Source organism: Rhinopithecus roxellana, chromosome 4 (genome assembly GCF_007565055.1).
Source record: "Rhinopithecus roxellana isolate Shanxi Qingling chromosome 4, ASM756505v1, whole genome shotgun sequence".
Taxonomy (NCBI): Eukaryota; Metazoa; Chordata; class Mammalia; order Primates; family Cercopithecidae; genus Rhinopithecus; species Rhinopithecus roxellana.
The window spans coordinates 82,316,110-82,328,695 of NC_044552.1; the positions used below are offsets into that span (position 1 = coordinate 82,316,110).

General features: G+C 39.8%; 1 protein-coding gene across 1 annotated transcript in view; it reads right to left on the reverse strand.

The window, feature by feature from the left end:
• COL9A1 (collagen type IX alpha 1 chain) overlaps positions 1–12,586 on the reverse strand; it is a 96,523-nt gene that overhangs the window by 66,529 nt on the left and 17,408 nt on the right. Inside the window, exons 7-9 of the mRNA XM_030929603.1 lie at positions 11,983–12,379; positions 1,645–1,728; positions 806–826 (exon numbers count right to left, since the gene is read on the reverse strand). Of these exons, the coding sequence (XP_030785463.1) occupies positions 806–826; positions 1,645–1,728; positions 11,983–12,379 (502 nt within the window). The remainder of the gene's footprint in view (positions 1–805; positions 827–1,644; positions 1,729–11,982; positions 12,380–12,586) is intronic.

The window sequence follows — 12,586 nt, forward strand, 5'->3', positions numbered from 1 at the left end:
TGATCCCTTTTATCGCTTGCAAACAGCTACGTTTCGATGGTGCTAGAAGGTATACTGGCGTCTAAAATAGCATAAACGTGTTGCTTAGGGAATGTGGGGCTTTTTTTTTTAACCCTTCTGAATTAAAAAAAGAAAAAGAAGAAAGACTCTTTCATCAAGGAAAACTTTGTTTTTCTAAACTCCAACGACCAAACAGGTTACAATGGAGTCTTTGTAAGTGAAACCTCAAACCTCAGCTGGGCTTATGCGCCCCCGCCAGGTCCTCCTCCGCGCAGGAGGCGGGAGGCGCTGCAGGCTTTGGGAAACTGTTGAGATGCTGATGGCAGCCAGGGCCACCCGGTTCCATCCTGGAGCCGCCTGCACCGCTAGCAGGACTCGGGGTTTAGCGCAGCTACCGTGGGCTGGAGGAGCGGGAGAGGGAGCCTGCCTGGATTCCCGCCTTTTCCAGCAAGGCCTGCTCTTGACAGTGACCAGGAGGTGGGGCGGGGGAGGGGTGAGGTGGGGGAAGTAAGAAGCAATAACAGGCTAAGAATTAAACCTCGGTCTCGAGTCACCTATTACCTTCAGCGCCAGAACCTGCAGAGGGGAGGATCCAGGTGGGGGAGGAGCCCCCTTCCTAGACCAGGGGTCATCTAGGGCTCTGGACTTCGATAGGACTCGCAGCAGGTGCTCGAGGCTGGAGGAAGCGCGAGTCTAAGAGCCCTGGGGATGCTCCGCGCCTTCCTCATAGCTCCCCCGACCGCTGCGCCCCCACCTGTCCTCGTGTGCGCTTGAAAAATGCAAACACTTCCTGTCCCCAACTTACCTCGTCGGTGGTCTGGCTGGGCTGGAGAAGAAAAGATGGGGAGAAAGTGAGAAAAGCACCCCTCAAACTCGCTCGCAACTTACTTGAGCCGCGCACAAGCAGAGCCCTGACAGCAGCAGCCCCAGGGCCCCGCGGTCCCGCGCAGTCCTGGCCATGCCCGCCGCCCTCCGCTAATCCCTTGGCCCGGCTCTGCAGCCTGCTTCCCCTCTAGGCTTCCAGACCCGCCACCAGCATAGGTGGCACTTCGTCCCTGCAGAAAAAGCACCCCCGGGAGTAGCGGTTGCCAAGGTGTACAGGCCCGGGAGGCGCACGTTCCCCCTGTTTATGAATCGCCCCGGAGAGGGTCCTGGGATTGGAGGAGAGCTAGGGGGCAGGGGAGGACGGATAGAATGACAACAGTCGCCCTTAACCCCTTCCCTGCCGCCGCACAGGCAAGGCCTGAACACTCAGCTCCGCCTCCATCCCATCCACCCCAGTGCAGCTTCTTGCTGTCCTCGGAGCCTTCCCGGGTGGCCTATGCCAGTGTTGCCCAGTAGACCTCAAGTGGTCTTGGATATGTTTGAGAGTGAGGGAGGAGGGTCCATAAGCCGCCAAAGGGAGAACCACACACCCGCAGGTGGTTTCTACCTGCCAGGCTGCAGGTGGTTTCTATTCACCAGGTCGAAAGTATGACCTGTGCTTCCCTAATATTTCTCTAGTCAGTACAGCAAAGCACAGGCTCTCTTAGGGAAAGGGAGTGGGGAGGAGGGGTGCTGGGGAGGTGGCAAGATAGGAAAGTGGTGAGGTGGAGAGGCTTGAGCTGGGTAGAAGTGGCCTTTGCAGGTAGTCAGGGGACTCACCGTTATTCTGGCTGGCAGCTCATGGCAAGTTTCTCTCCTGGGCCGCAGGGGGTCACAATGGATCAGCATCCATTGAAGTTCAAACTGGAGAAAGGTAGTAGACAGGTAAGGTTTTCTGGATGACTGAAGCTGGTCATTCAAGAGAGAGATAAGTTTGTACCTGCGGTCTAATTGTTAAATAATTGGAAATCAACTAGAACTAGTTGAGCACACTGGACCAGGACTCTTGCTTTTCCTTGAATATGAGTTTTCTAATGAAAATGGGTTGGAAGCCTTTCACAAGTTTCTCTGATTATTAGGTATAGATGTCTTTAGCTTTGAATTATTTCAGCATACCCCTAGCCTGGAAATAGACCACCAGCACTGACTTTCTATTTCTGCTCTGATGACAATCTCAAGAAGTAGATTCTATTTAAATGAGATTCAGAGAGAACAGAAACTGTCCAAGTCACAAACCAATAAGTGTCAGAGTCTGGGTTGAAACCCAGGGCTATTGAACTCTACAGGGAATATATGCTCTAAGATTTTAGACAGGAGCTTAAAGACAGACAGAAAAAAAAAAAGCGGCAATCAGAAGGACAAGTAGAAGAAAAAAGATCTAGTCTTGGAAAAAATTTGCACACTGGAGAAGATACTCTCCATGGAGTGATCACAGCTTAAAATGGAAATTTAAGGACTGAAAATGAAGGTAGTGAGAAGGAAATATAAGACTCAGGAGAAAAAGATTTAAAATATTTAATTTTATATAATCTTATTCATTGGTTGAAGAGATGTAAATTTCTAGACACTTGAAATCCAAATGTGTCCTGATAACTTCTTACATTGTTAGCAGGTGTTACAGGATAAAAAAGAGGGTAACAGGAAACCGAGCTAGGAAAGTGTTACCAGGTCTGAATCTGAAAAGATCCTCAGGTAACAAGGCAAAAAAATTAAAATGTCATATCCCATAGGAAGCCTATAGCCATGCACCATGCTGGCATCTCTTAATTAAGGAGCTTTCTGGCTAGGCATTTCAAATTGGATCAATATTTCTTTGTCATTGATGTTATCAAATGTCTGGGTAACCGTCCAGGTCCTAAATCTAAGCATTACTTCTTTTCTTTCATGCAGTAGAGATTTCCATGTCATCCCACCTGCCAAATGGATTCTAGAGCCCCTAAATCTAGAGTGAAATTACATGCTTTTTGTTCACTGTTTTGGAATCATCCAGAGTTCAGATCACTGGACAGAAGATCAAAATTGGAGAGACAATGAAGAATGAAGTCTTTCCTTCCTATCCACAGAGGAAGGGAAAGATTAACAAAAGGAAGTTTTGGCTAACCAGAAAACTTATACCTGTTGTTTAGATAGTTCATTAAAGTTACTTATTGCAAATGTGAAGTAATTCATTAAACTGTTTTCTCAAATATGTAATTCTCTCTGGATAAACTGGTATACCTGTTTAAATATGCGAGCTGCAGTTGTGGCACAGGATAATGAGGAAATGAAATGTAATTCATCTGTGCATACAGGCTGGTTTGTTCAGAGTGCCACATAGATCAAGAGTTTCTGAACACATCTGCGCATCCACATAAACACCACCTACGCACTAATAATCATCTATACAACAACCATTTTTTGGCATGAAATATGAATTCCAATTTGCATGCTAATTATTTTGAAGGAAGATTGGCAGAGTACCTTGGTAAAAGTCACTTTCGTTATACATGTACAATGCTGATTTTCACACATTTCTCATTTTCGTACCTGGAATCATTCTTCTCTTTGAATAATTTAGTCCTTTTGGCTGGTGTGAGTGCAGTGGTGCTTACAACTAATTTAGTCCTTTAGTCAACATTTATGATGTCACAATAGAAGTCAAACACCAAGGAAACATTCTAGTGAAACCAAATATATTCCCCTCTCCACACTGGGTTTATAATTTGCAGGACAAGAAAAATACAAGTAAATAAATACATAAGTTTGTTTTAAATCTACTAAACAGAACATAAAATGCCCTAGCAAAAGCCATCCTTCTCAACATAAAATGTTATTCAATTATTTTCTTTTTTTTTTAAGATGAAGTCTTGCTCTGTCACCAGGTTGGAGTGCAGTGGCGCAATCTTGGCTCACTACAACCTCCACCTCCTGAGTTCAGGCAATGCTTCTGCCTCAGCCTCCTGAGTAGCTGGGACTACAGGAGCGTGCCACCACACCCAGCTAATTTTTGTATTTTTAGTAGAGACAGGAATTCACCATGTTGGCCAAGATGGACTCGATCTCTTGACATCTTGATCCACCCGCCGTGGACTCCCAAAGTGCTGGGATTATAGGTGTGAGCCACCACATCTGGCCTATTCAATTATTTTCTATAGGACAATGTAAAGGTATAATTCAATCCTCAAGGTTACAATAATGGTCAGCTGACAACACATTTAAGCAAGGAATTTTGGCCCCAACTCTCTGTTCTTTTACCACGGTTAATGATTTCTACTTATTTTGCCAGGTTGTTAAAAAAGATTAATAAGGTATTTAAGCCCTTCATAAGAACTAAACAAAAACTAACTGCAGACAACTATCTTTTCCTCCTGAGAGAAAATGCTAATGACTATGAAACTTGGCTCAATGTTAATGAGATTGGCACAAGGTTTGATTTTTGCAAACTGAATTATGATTAAATTTTACAACTATAAAACACCAAAAAAAACTAGCTCTTTAATAGGACAGATGTTTCATTAAGCTTTTGTCTTCAGTGACAACAAAGATTTAAAGGAACACTTGTATTCTCAGATCTCATCTTTCCTTTCAGTTTATGACCAAATGTTTGTTAATACCATCATAAAAGACCTCCTCCAAGTGAAGCTTCCTGATTACTGAGCAGGAGGCTCTCAGCTGCCTCAAAATTAGAAAATTTCCTAATTCTATGTAGACTAAACCATGCTGTTCCAGACATAGTGCTAGGGATGTAGGCAGCACTCATATTTAACTCAACACTGGATCATACCAAAGACTACAGCAGAATCATGAAAGGAGAAAGCAGTAGACTTGGAGTTAGCAGACCTGAGGCATGCTTATTTATTTATTCAACATATTTTCATATAACACATTCATGTGCTTTGGGATAGACACCATGAAAGACACAAAACTGTCTAGCATGTAAGGCAGTATCTAAGCATAAAATGTTTTGATGATAAATACTATAGCAGTGGAGATGACAGAAGTATTTTTCTGGCTCAGGTCATCAATGAAGGGATCATATAACATGTACATATATGCGCATGCACATATATGAGGGGGGCCCTGAAGCCCCACTTCTGTTATTATAAGCAGAAACATGGAGGGTAAAGATTGCGGTTTATACAGAGGGGTTACAACAAGTCCCAAGGGTAGGAAGTGGTATATAGAGAAGAGACCAAATTTGCTGGGGTAGAGTAGACATCAGATTTTTTTTTCACCTTGACTTCAGGGCTAAGGAATTTAAATATTATTTGGTAGATTATTATTAAATTGTCATTAAAAGATTTTTTTTTTTTTTTTTTTTGCAAAAGATAGGGATAGGGAGAGCTTCCTTGATTTAGAAGGGCGTTTTGAGGAAATTCATTTGGTCATCAATGCCTAATCCTTTGAGGCAGAAGGAGGCTACTGCAGTAAAGCAACAAGAAGTGTTACACTCTGAGCTATGATGAGGCATCCTGAGTTATCTGTCAGATTAAAAAAAAAAATCCTCCCCATATTTTACATACCCCTTCAGCTGCCATCCTCAGTTCCTCTTTATGCAAAATTCAAAAGAGATGTCTGTAACTATTGCCTCCAATTCTTCTCATTTTCTCTTGAATCCATTCCAGTTGGGCTTTCACTCCCAACACTCCAATGGGTCTTTTCTCAAGATCACTCTCTTTGATTTCTAAATCCAATGGTCAACTATTTGACCTATCTACAGCATATGAGTCAGTTTCTTATTCTATCCTTTTTGAAATACTATTTTCCCTTGACTTTCAGGGCACCACAATCTCCTGGTCCTCTCCTATATTACTGATTGCTCCTTCTTACTCTCTTTTGACAAATGTCCCTCATCTCAGCAATCTCTAAATGTTTTCATTTAGAGATATTTCAGGACTCAGTTCTTGGACTTCTCTATTATACTTGTCTCTTGGTGATTTCCTGACTTTCAATACCGTATGTATGTTGACAATTCCCAGAGTTCTATTCCCAGATGAACCTATGTGTTGAACTTTGCAAACACACATCTGCCTACTTACCAACTTCATCTAGATGTCTAGTAATGATCAAACTAACTCCAATATCCAAACTGACTCCTGATATTCTCCCTGACACCTGCTCTTCCCACAGCCTTTCTCATGACAGTAAATGGCACGTCTATACTTCCAATTACTCATGCCAAAAGTATTGGTGTCTTCCTTGATTCCTCTTTTTCTCTCATACCCCAAATCCTGTTTTCTTTACTTCAAAATATGTTAGGTTTGTATCACTTTGCATCACCTCCACCTCTACCACCCTGGTCTAAACCAAGGCTGTCTCTGCCTGAATTATTGCAGTGGCTCTTAAGTAGCCCTTGCTCCTACACACTTATGTCCTTCTCTCCCTTCTCCTACAATATATTATCAAACTAGCAGCCAAGGAGATCCTTTTAAAAGATGAGAACATGTTGCTTATCTATTCAAAACCAGCTGGTAGCCACCCATCTCACACAGTGTGAAAGCCAAAGGACTAACACAATTTCTCAACCACATCTCCATTATGTTACCTCTCCAGCCTCAATACCTCCTTTCTCAGTCTCATTCCAGCCACAATGGCTGCCAGGGAGTTCTCAGACATCACACACCTACACCAGACCCTTTTCCACTCACTGTTCTCTTTTCCTGGAATCCTCCTCCCCCAGATATCTAGATGTTAATTCTCTCAACTCCTTCAGGTTTCTGCCAAAATATTTTCCTCTCAATGAGGCCCTTCACTCAAGGCACTCCAATATCCTGCTTCATTTTTCCCCATAGCATTTATGACCACCTGGCATACTCTACATATACTCATGTATTTATAGTGTCTGTCTTCTCTCCCCAGAATGTAAGCGACATTGGAACATTAATTTCGTCTGCTTTCACCACCACCTAAAATAAGGCCTATAACTTAGCAGACGTTTAATAAATAGTTACTGAATATTAATGAATGAGTACATAGAGATGGATAAGAAATATAGTGAAGAAACAATTGATAGTATTTGCCTTTCTGGTTTGATCATGATTTGTGGCAGTTCCCTTCCTCTGTCTGTGTTCCAGTTTCTTCATGATAAACTGAGAGGTTGGGATTAGATGCAAAGTTTCCTCCAGCTCTGAAAGCCCATGATTCTACTGACACCACGTTGTAACCAAACAAACTAACCAAGCAGAGATTAACATGAACAAAGATTTCTTTATGGTCTTAGCCCATGTACATTTTTTATAGAAATAAAAAAACTAATAGCACACTGATTTTTTTTATTGCAACACTATGGGCACAGTTGAGGTCAATAAAAAAATCCAGTGTTTTTAGTTTTCTGTTAAAAGCAAGTTTGATCATTATTCAGTTTTTATTCTAGCTATCCATAGCCCCTACTTCCAATCATGGCTTCTACTGTGTCACCAGCTCCAGTTCTGTGTTTCCTCATTTCATTGCCACCTAGTGGAAAACCCAGCTGAGGTTGTTAATATGGTCTACAATGCAGCAGGCTGAGTTTCATCTCCAAAATATAAAATAAAATTGTTTTGACAGCACTCAAAAACGTTTTAATTAAATCAAAGTTTTATAAAAATATTTCCTATCGATATGTATAGAAAATATTGCCATTTTTTCTTTTTAATTTAATTTTTACTTCCAACTGAAAGAGTATTTGTAAAAGATGTACTTGTCAAAAACAACTTAATAAGCAAACTTAATAGTTTCATGCATAACAGATAGTATGCATTTCCTAAATTACTAAAAACACAACTTTCCAATAGTATTTCTCAAATATCAGAAATAATATTAATCACAACCTCACAATTTATTTTTCCCATGTTATAATTCATGAAACTTATATTGTTTTTACATGTGGAAGTTAGTGTGATTCAATTCTGTGGATGGAGAAAAGTACATATAGCTTTTCCAACAACAGTTTTGCCAGCTCTCCTCTGAATCTAGTGAAAATAAACACAGAGCCACACATTTGATAATATACTTTTTAAAGCAGTAAGTCTGTCCAATTAATCACATACCATGTTGGCTTCTTTGGAATATGCACAGGTAAAAAAAAAAATGGTTTGAGCCATATGTTTGTTAAGCCACATAAACTTTTATCCTCCCTCAAACAAGCCCAGACTCCCAGCATATATCTCTGAAAAGGGAGAAAGGCCAACTTTGTTTTCTAATAGAGCTGTACCAAATAATTCTCCTAGGCTATCATGCTGACAACAAACAATAAAGAATCTGTCATAAAATAACATGTTTTTATGGTAGGCTGCCAGGAAACCAAGCTTTGCAGTGGGATAAATGGCACCATCCTAAAATATTGGCACAAAGGAGAATAAAATATATGGGATTTATTGTTTTAAAATCAAACTAATAATGTATTACAGCAGTGCATTTGGAAAAAATATAAAATGCTCTGAGCCCACTAAATAACCATGAATGATGAGAAGATGTTTGAGATGTAGACTACGTGAACAGCTATATCACAAGCTTATGAAAACCTTTTGAAATTGGCTTTCTTTTTCAACTTAGAAAAGAAGGGGACAAAAGATAGGATAGGCAGGGGGAAAATAGCAAACAAGTACCATATAAGTGACTCTTTTAGCATCAGTGATCTATCAAATGTTGTTTTCAATTGCATTTTTTATTATGAAGTTCCTAGGGCTACTTTTTGACATCTGATAATCCCTTTAGAAGGAATATTTTGCTTTTGATTTACTTACTAAAGAAAAGCAAGGGTTGACTCTGAAAAAAATTATTCAATTAATGTAGAGTGTCAAAGACTAGAATGAATTCAATTCCATAAAGGAAAATGTAAAACTACACTTTTTCTTATTGTTTTTATGGTATTTTTGTGCTATTTCATTTTAATTTAAAATTTCGAACACAGTAATATTGAATATTTGTGTCTCCAAGTTGAGAGAATGGTGACCTATCAGTACAGTTCTTCTACCTCTCAGAATATGTACATACCACTACCCATCACTCTCTAACTCCTCTAAGGGACAGGTAGTCATTGTTCATCTTCAGCAATTGTCAGCAACTTCAGATTTCAACCAAATTGGTGAGAAGTCTAAGAAAATAGGCCATAAAATTAAAACAAGGGGCTAAGGACAACTCGTGGACACACAGGCTTTGTCTGTGGGCTTCTATGAGTGTTTGACTACCTTCAGTTTTGAAAAATAAGGAACAATGTGGGAACACTAACAAACCTTGAAAACGGAAGAACTGATACACGTGGGAATTTCCAAACGAGTGTCCGTCTGTCTGGGGCATTGTACCTTGTCTTCTCCTGGATGATGTTTTCATCACCAGGACTCCTTTCAGACATCAAATCCCTTAGGAAACATCCCTGGCCCCCACTGTCATGCCTCCCTGCTCTTATCTGAGTGAGGAGATTTTTTTCTGTGTGTTTCTTGGCATGCAGCACTGGCCACTATCATGGTACTTACCATGCTGTATTGTGATGATCCTTTACTTGTCTCAACTCCTTATTCTCAATAGACTGAAGAAAAAGTCTGTGATTTAATTCTCTTTGTATATCCAATATTTACACACTCAATGAAAGTTTACTATGTAAATAAGCAAGTTGGATTAAAGTCTGAGGACATGTTTTATACTGTACAAATTTCCCACTTTTTAAAAATTTATTTGGTTTTTCCTGCAAAGTAAATTCTAAAGGCAAATCACAAATGCCTTTCAAAGTAAGAATAATGAGATTCTTTATAAGGAAAAGTATGTGGTTGCATGCATTTTTCTTTATCCCAAAGGAAAGCTAGTTGGCATAGCAGAAGATAAGGTAGATTAGAAATATTGTGCCTAACACTATTTCTTACAAGTTAACAGATCTGTGTGAGTTCACTTCCTCAGCTGAGAAATGGAGATAATGCTATCTGTACTTTCTATCTTACAAGGTTGTTGCAAGAATCAAATAAGTTAATGGGAATAAAAGCATTTCGAAAACTTGAATTGGTATATTAAGCATATTAAGATGATGTTTTAAAAAAGTGTAAGTTGGCTTTTCTTACATAGCGTTCTAATTCTTTATCTTATATAAAATGAAGTTTGAGAAATACATTTTGGTGAGAAGTTTGAGCTTCATGTTATCACTTCCAGTTGTTAAATGTGGACAGGATTGTTTCGGCTTATAACGTTGATCCAGTTTAGCTGCCATTGTCACTGTCACACTTCCGCCATCATCAGCCAGTATGGAATGTTAATGGGCTGTTAGGCTCAAGTCTTTTTTGTGTTTCCTGATAAGGGAGTCAGAATTCAGTCTGAAGGAAGATACTTGTATATGCCTATTTCAAGTATTTTTTAACATTGGCTATGGTATACTGATTTAGAAAAGCTTCTTGGTGGACCAGAAGCTCAATGTAAAGCCAGCTGCCAGGTTTCTGGTTGCACTCCTGCATGTGGTAGAATAAAATAGAAAGTAATTGGTACTAACTGGTCTCCACTGTGATGAGCGAATAGAGTTGGCAGAAAAATCTACAATCAGCTCTGACATTATTGGCAAGGCTATAGGATAATGAAGTAATAGTGAGACTTCAGTTTACTGCTCTGGCAATAAGACAATTTAATAGCATCTTAGCTCACAGAATTTAGTGTTATAAAGACTTAAGTTTCTTTAATCCCATGAATAAATAAATAAATGTTTAAAATACTTGACTGATGTTTGTAATAGTGAGGAGGTAACTTAAGTATCTTCCCCTTCACCCATGGCCCGGAAATGAACAGCTACTTGCAGAAATTCAGTGTTGTCTGAGAACCTTTCCAGTGTCATTGCAAAGATCTTGCTGCACAGAATCTCAAGATGGCACAACAGTAGTCCAATCGGCTTTCTAACCCAGCCACTTGAGGTGTGATAACTCATTAAATGAAGAAATACTTTCTCAAGAGTCTACAAGCCAGAGAAGTAATATGGCAGTTACAAATTGCTTCCTGTCCATCACAGAATATAGAAATTTCACACCACCCTTCACACTAATCACAATTCTTCCCTTGAAAACAAGTTATTTGAACAATTCCATTACTGAGATCCCTGATAACCTTTTATTCTTTGGAGACGTGCACAGAAACAATTTGAAATCATCGTATCACCCTGCTACACTCCATGATATGGGTTTTGTGACTAGAATTTAACAGCTCCATGCTAGTATGAGAGAAAGAGAGGTTGGCATCAATGGTTTATGTATTGAGCTCTAAATTCCTTTGTTTCCTTCAAAAGAACACTTGTCCTCTAAGATACATTTTCTAAATTCCTATCATAATATTATAAAACATCCTTTTAAAGCATTGCTCAGTTAAAGTATAACAATTCAAAATGATAGAACTATCTGGTACTAGTTGGCACAATTATTGTGTCAACATATAATTCCTTACATTTATATCTGGGGATCTCTGCAGCAAAATCATGAACAGAGCTCTAAAATATTTCACTTCTACCACACATCATGCAAGACCTACTTCTAAATAAATCCATGTCATGCATCTATATAACTTTCATTCTTGTTGACCAGACATCTTACGGCTTTCTACCCTCATCTCTCACCACTCTGAAGATAGTATCTCACCCTCCTCTCTCGCTCTCTCTCCCTCTCTCTCTCTCTCTCTCTCTCACACACACACACACACACACACACACACACTTTTTCATATATATATATCATCCAAATCAGTGAGTCCCTAGGCCTTTGAATGTGGTCTACTTATTCTCTTTTTCCCTTAATGGTGTTTCCCTCAGCTAGAATGTACTTTCTCCTCCCTTTTTGCCAATCCAAATCCTTTCAAAGTTCATTGCTTCCAAGAAGCATAGGATTCTTGACTAACTGAATCTGTCACCCACCTCAACTTTACTTTGAAGATTCTCATTAGTTATGTGTACACAATATATGCCACATTCGTATGGCTTTCTTTCTAAGTTGCCTCAGAAAGACTCTGGGTACGCTAGGTGGGCATGTAACACTTTCCAGCTTTAAGCTCCCCGAGACCAGAAGCTATCTACCTAACTTCCTCTGATTCCAAATTCCATCCAGGACAGGCTACACTCAGCTGATTATCAAAGATGCTTGAGATATTCATTTTTACCAATCTAGTTTTGCTTTAATCTGCCATAGTGTGTGGTTTTATACTTACTGGAACAGAAACTTGAGGATTATCTGCAAGTTTTCCCAGCACGGCAAAGCCATCGGTGTCAATTGGGCCTCTTGGCTTTATAGGTAAAGATTCAATCCTGTTGCAGTCAACAAAAAGAGTAGCACTACTCCTCTCCACGCCAATCATGATCTTATGCCACTGGGAATCAAACAAGGAGGGCAAATTCGAAAAAGCTGCTGTTTGGAGACTTCCATCCAGTCCCTTGTATGAAAATGCAACAGATTGTGTTTGGCCATTAATCTTTATGCCAACTTGTTCCTTCCCAGAGGAATCCTGAATCTGCCAAATGTTCCAGTTCTTTTTGAGTGTGCTTCCAGTCATTCGAAACGTCGTCAAGAAGGAGTATTCTTCAGGCAGTCCACTGGGATATAAATTCCTGAGTAAAATTTTTAAATGGTAAATATGAATCTTGTTTCCTGTACCCATATGTATTTACCATATTCCCTTTTGAGGCTATTTTAGATGCCAGACCTACCAAAAGGCTGCAGTGTAAAAAACTATGTACGGTTTGTTCTTTCATGACTGTTCATAAAGACCTTTACAGAAGTTCAATGGTTCGTGTGCATTCGTGGTCCATCTTAAA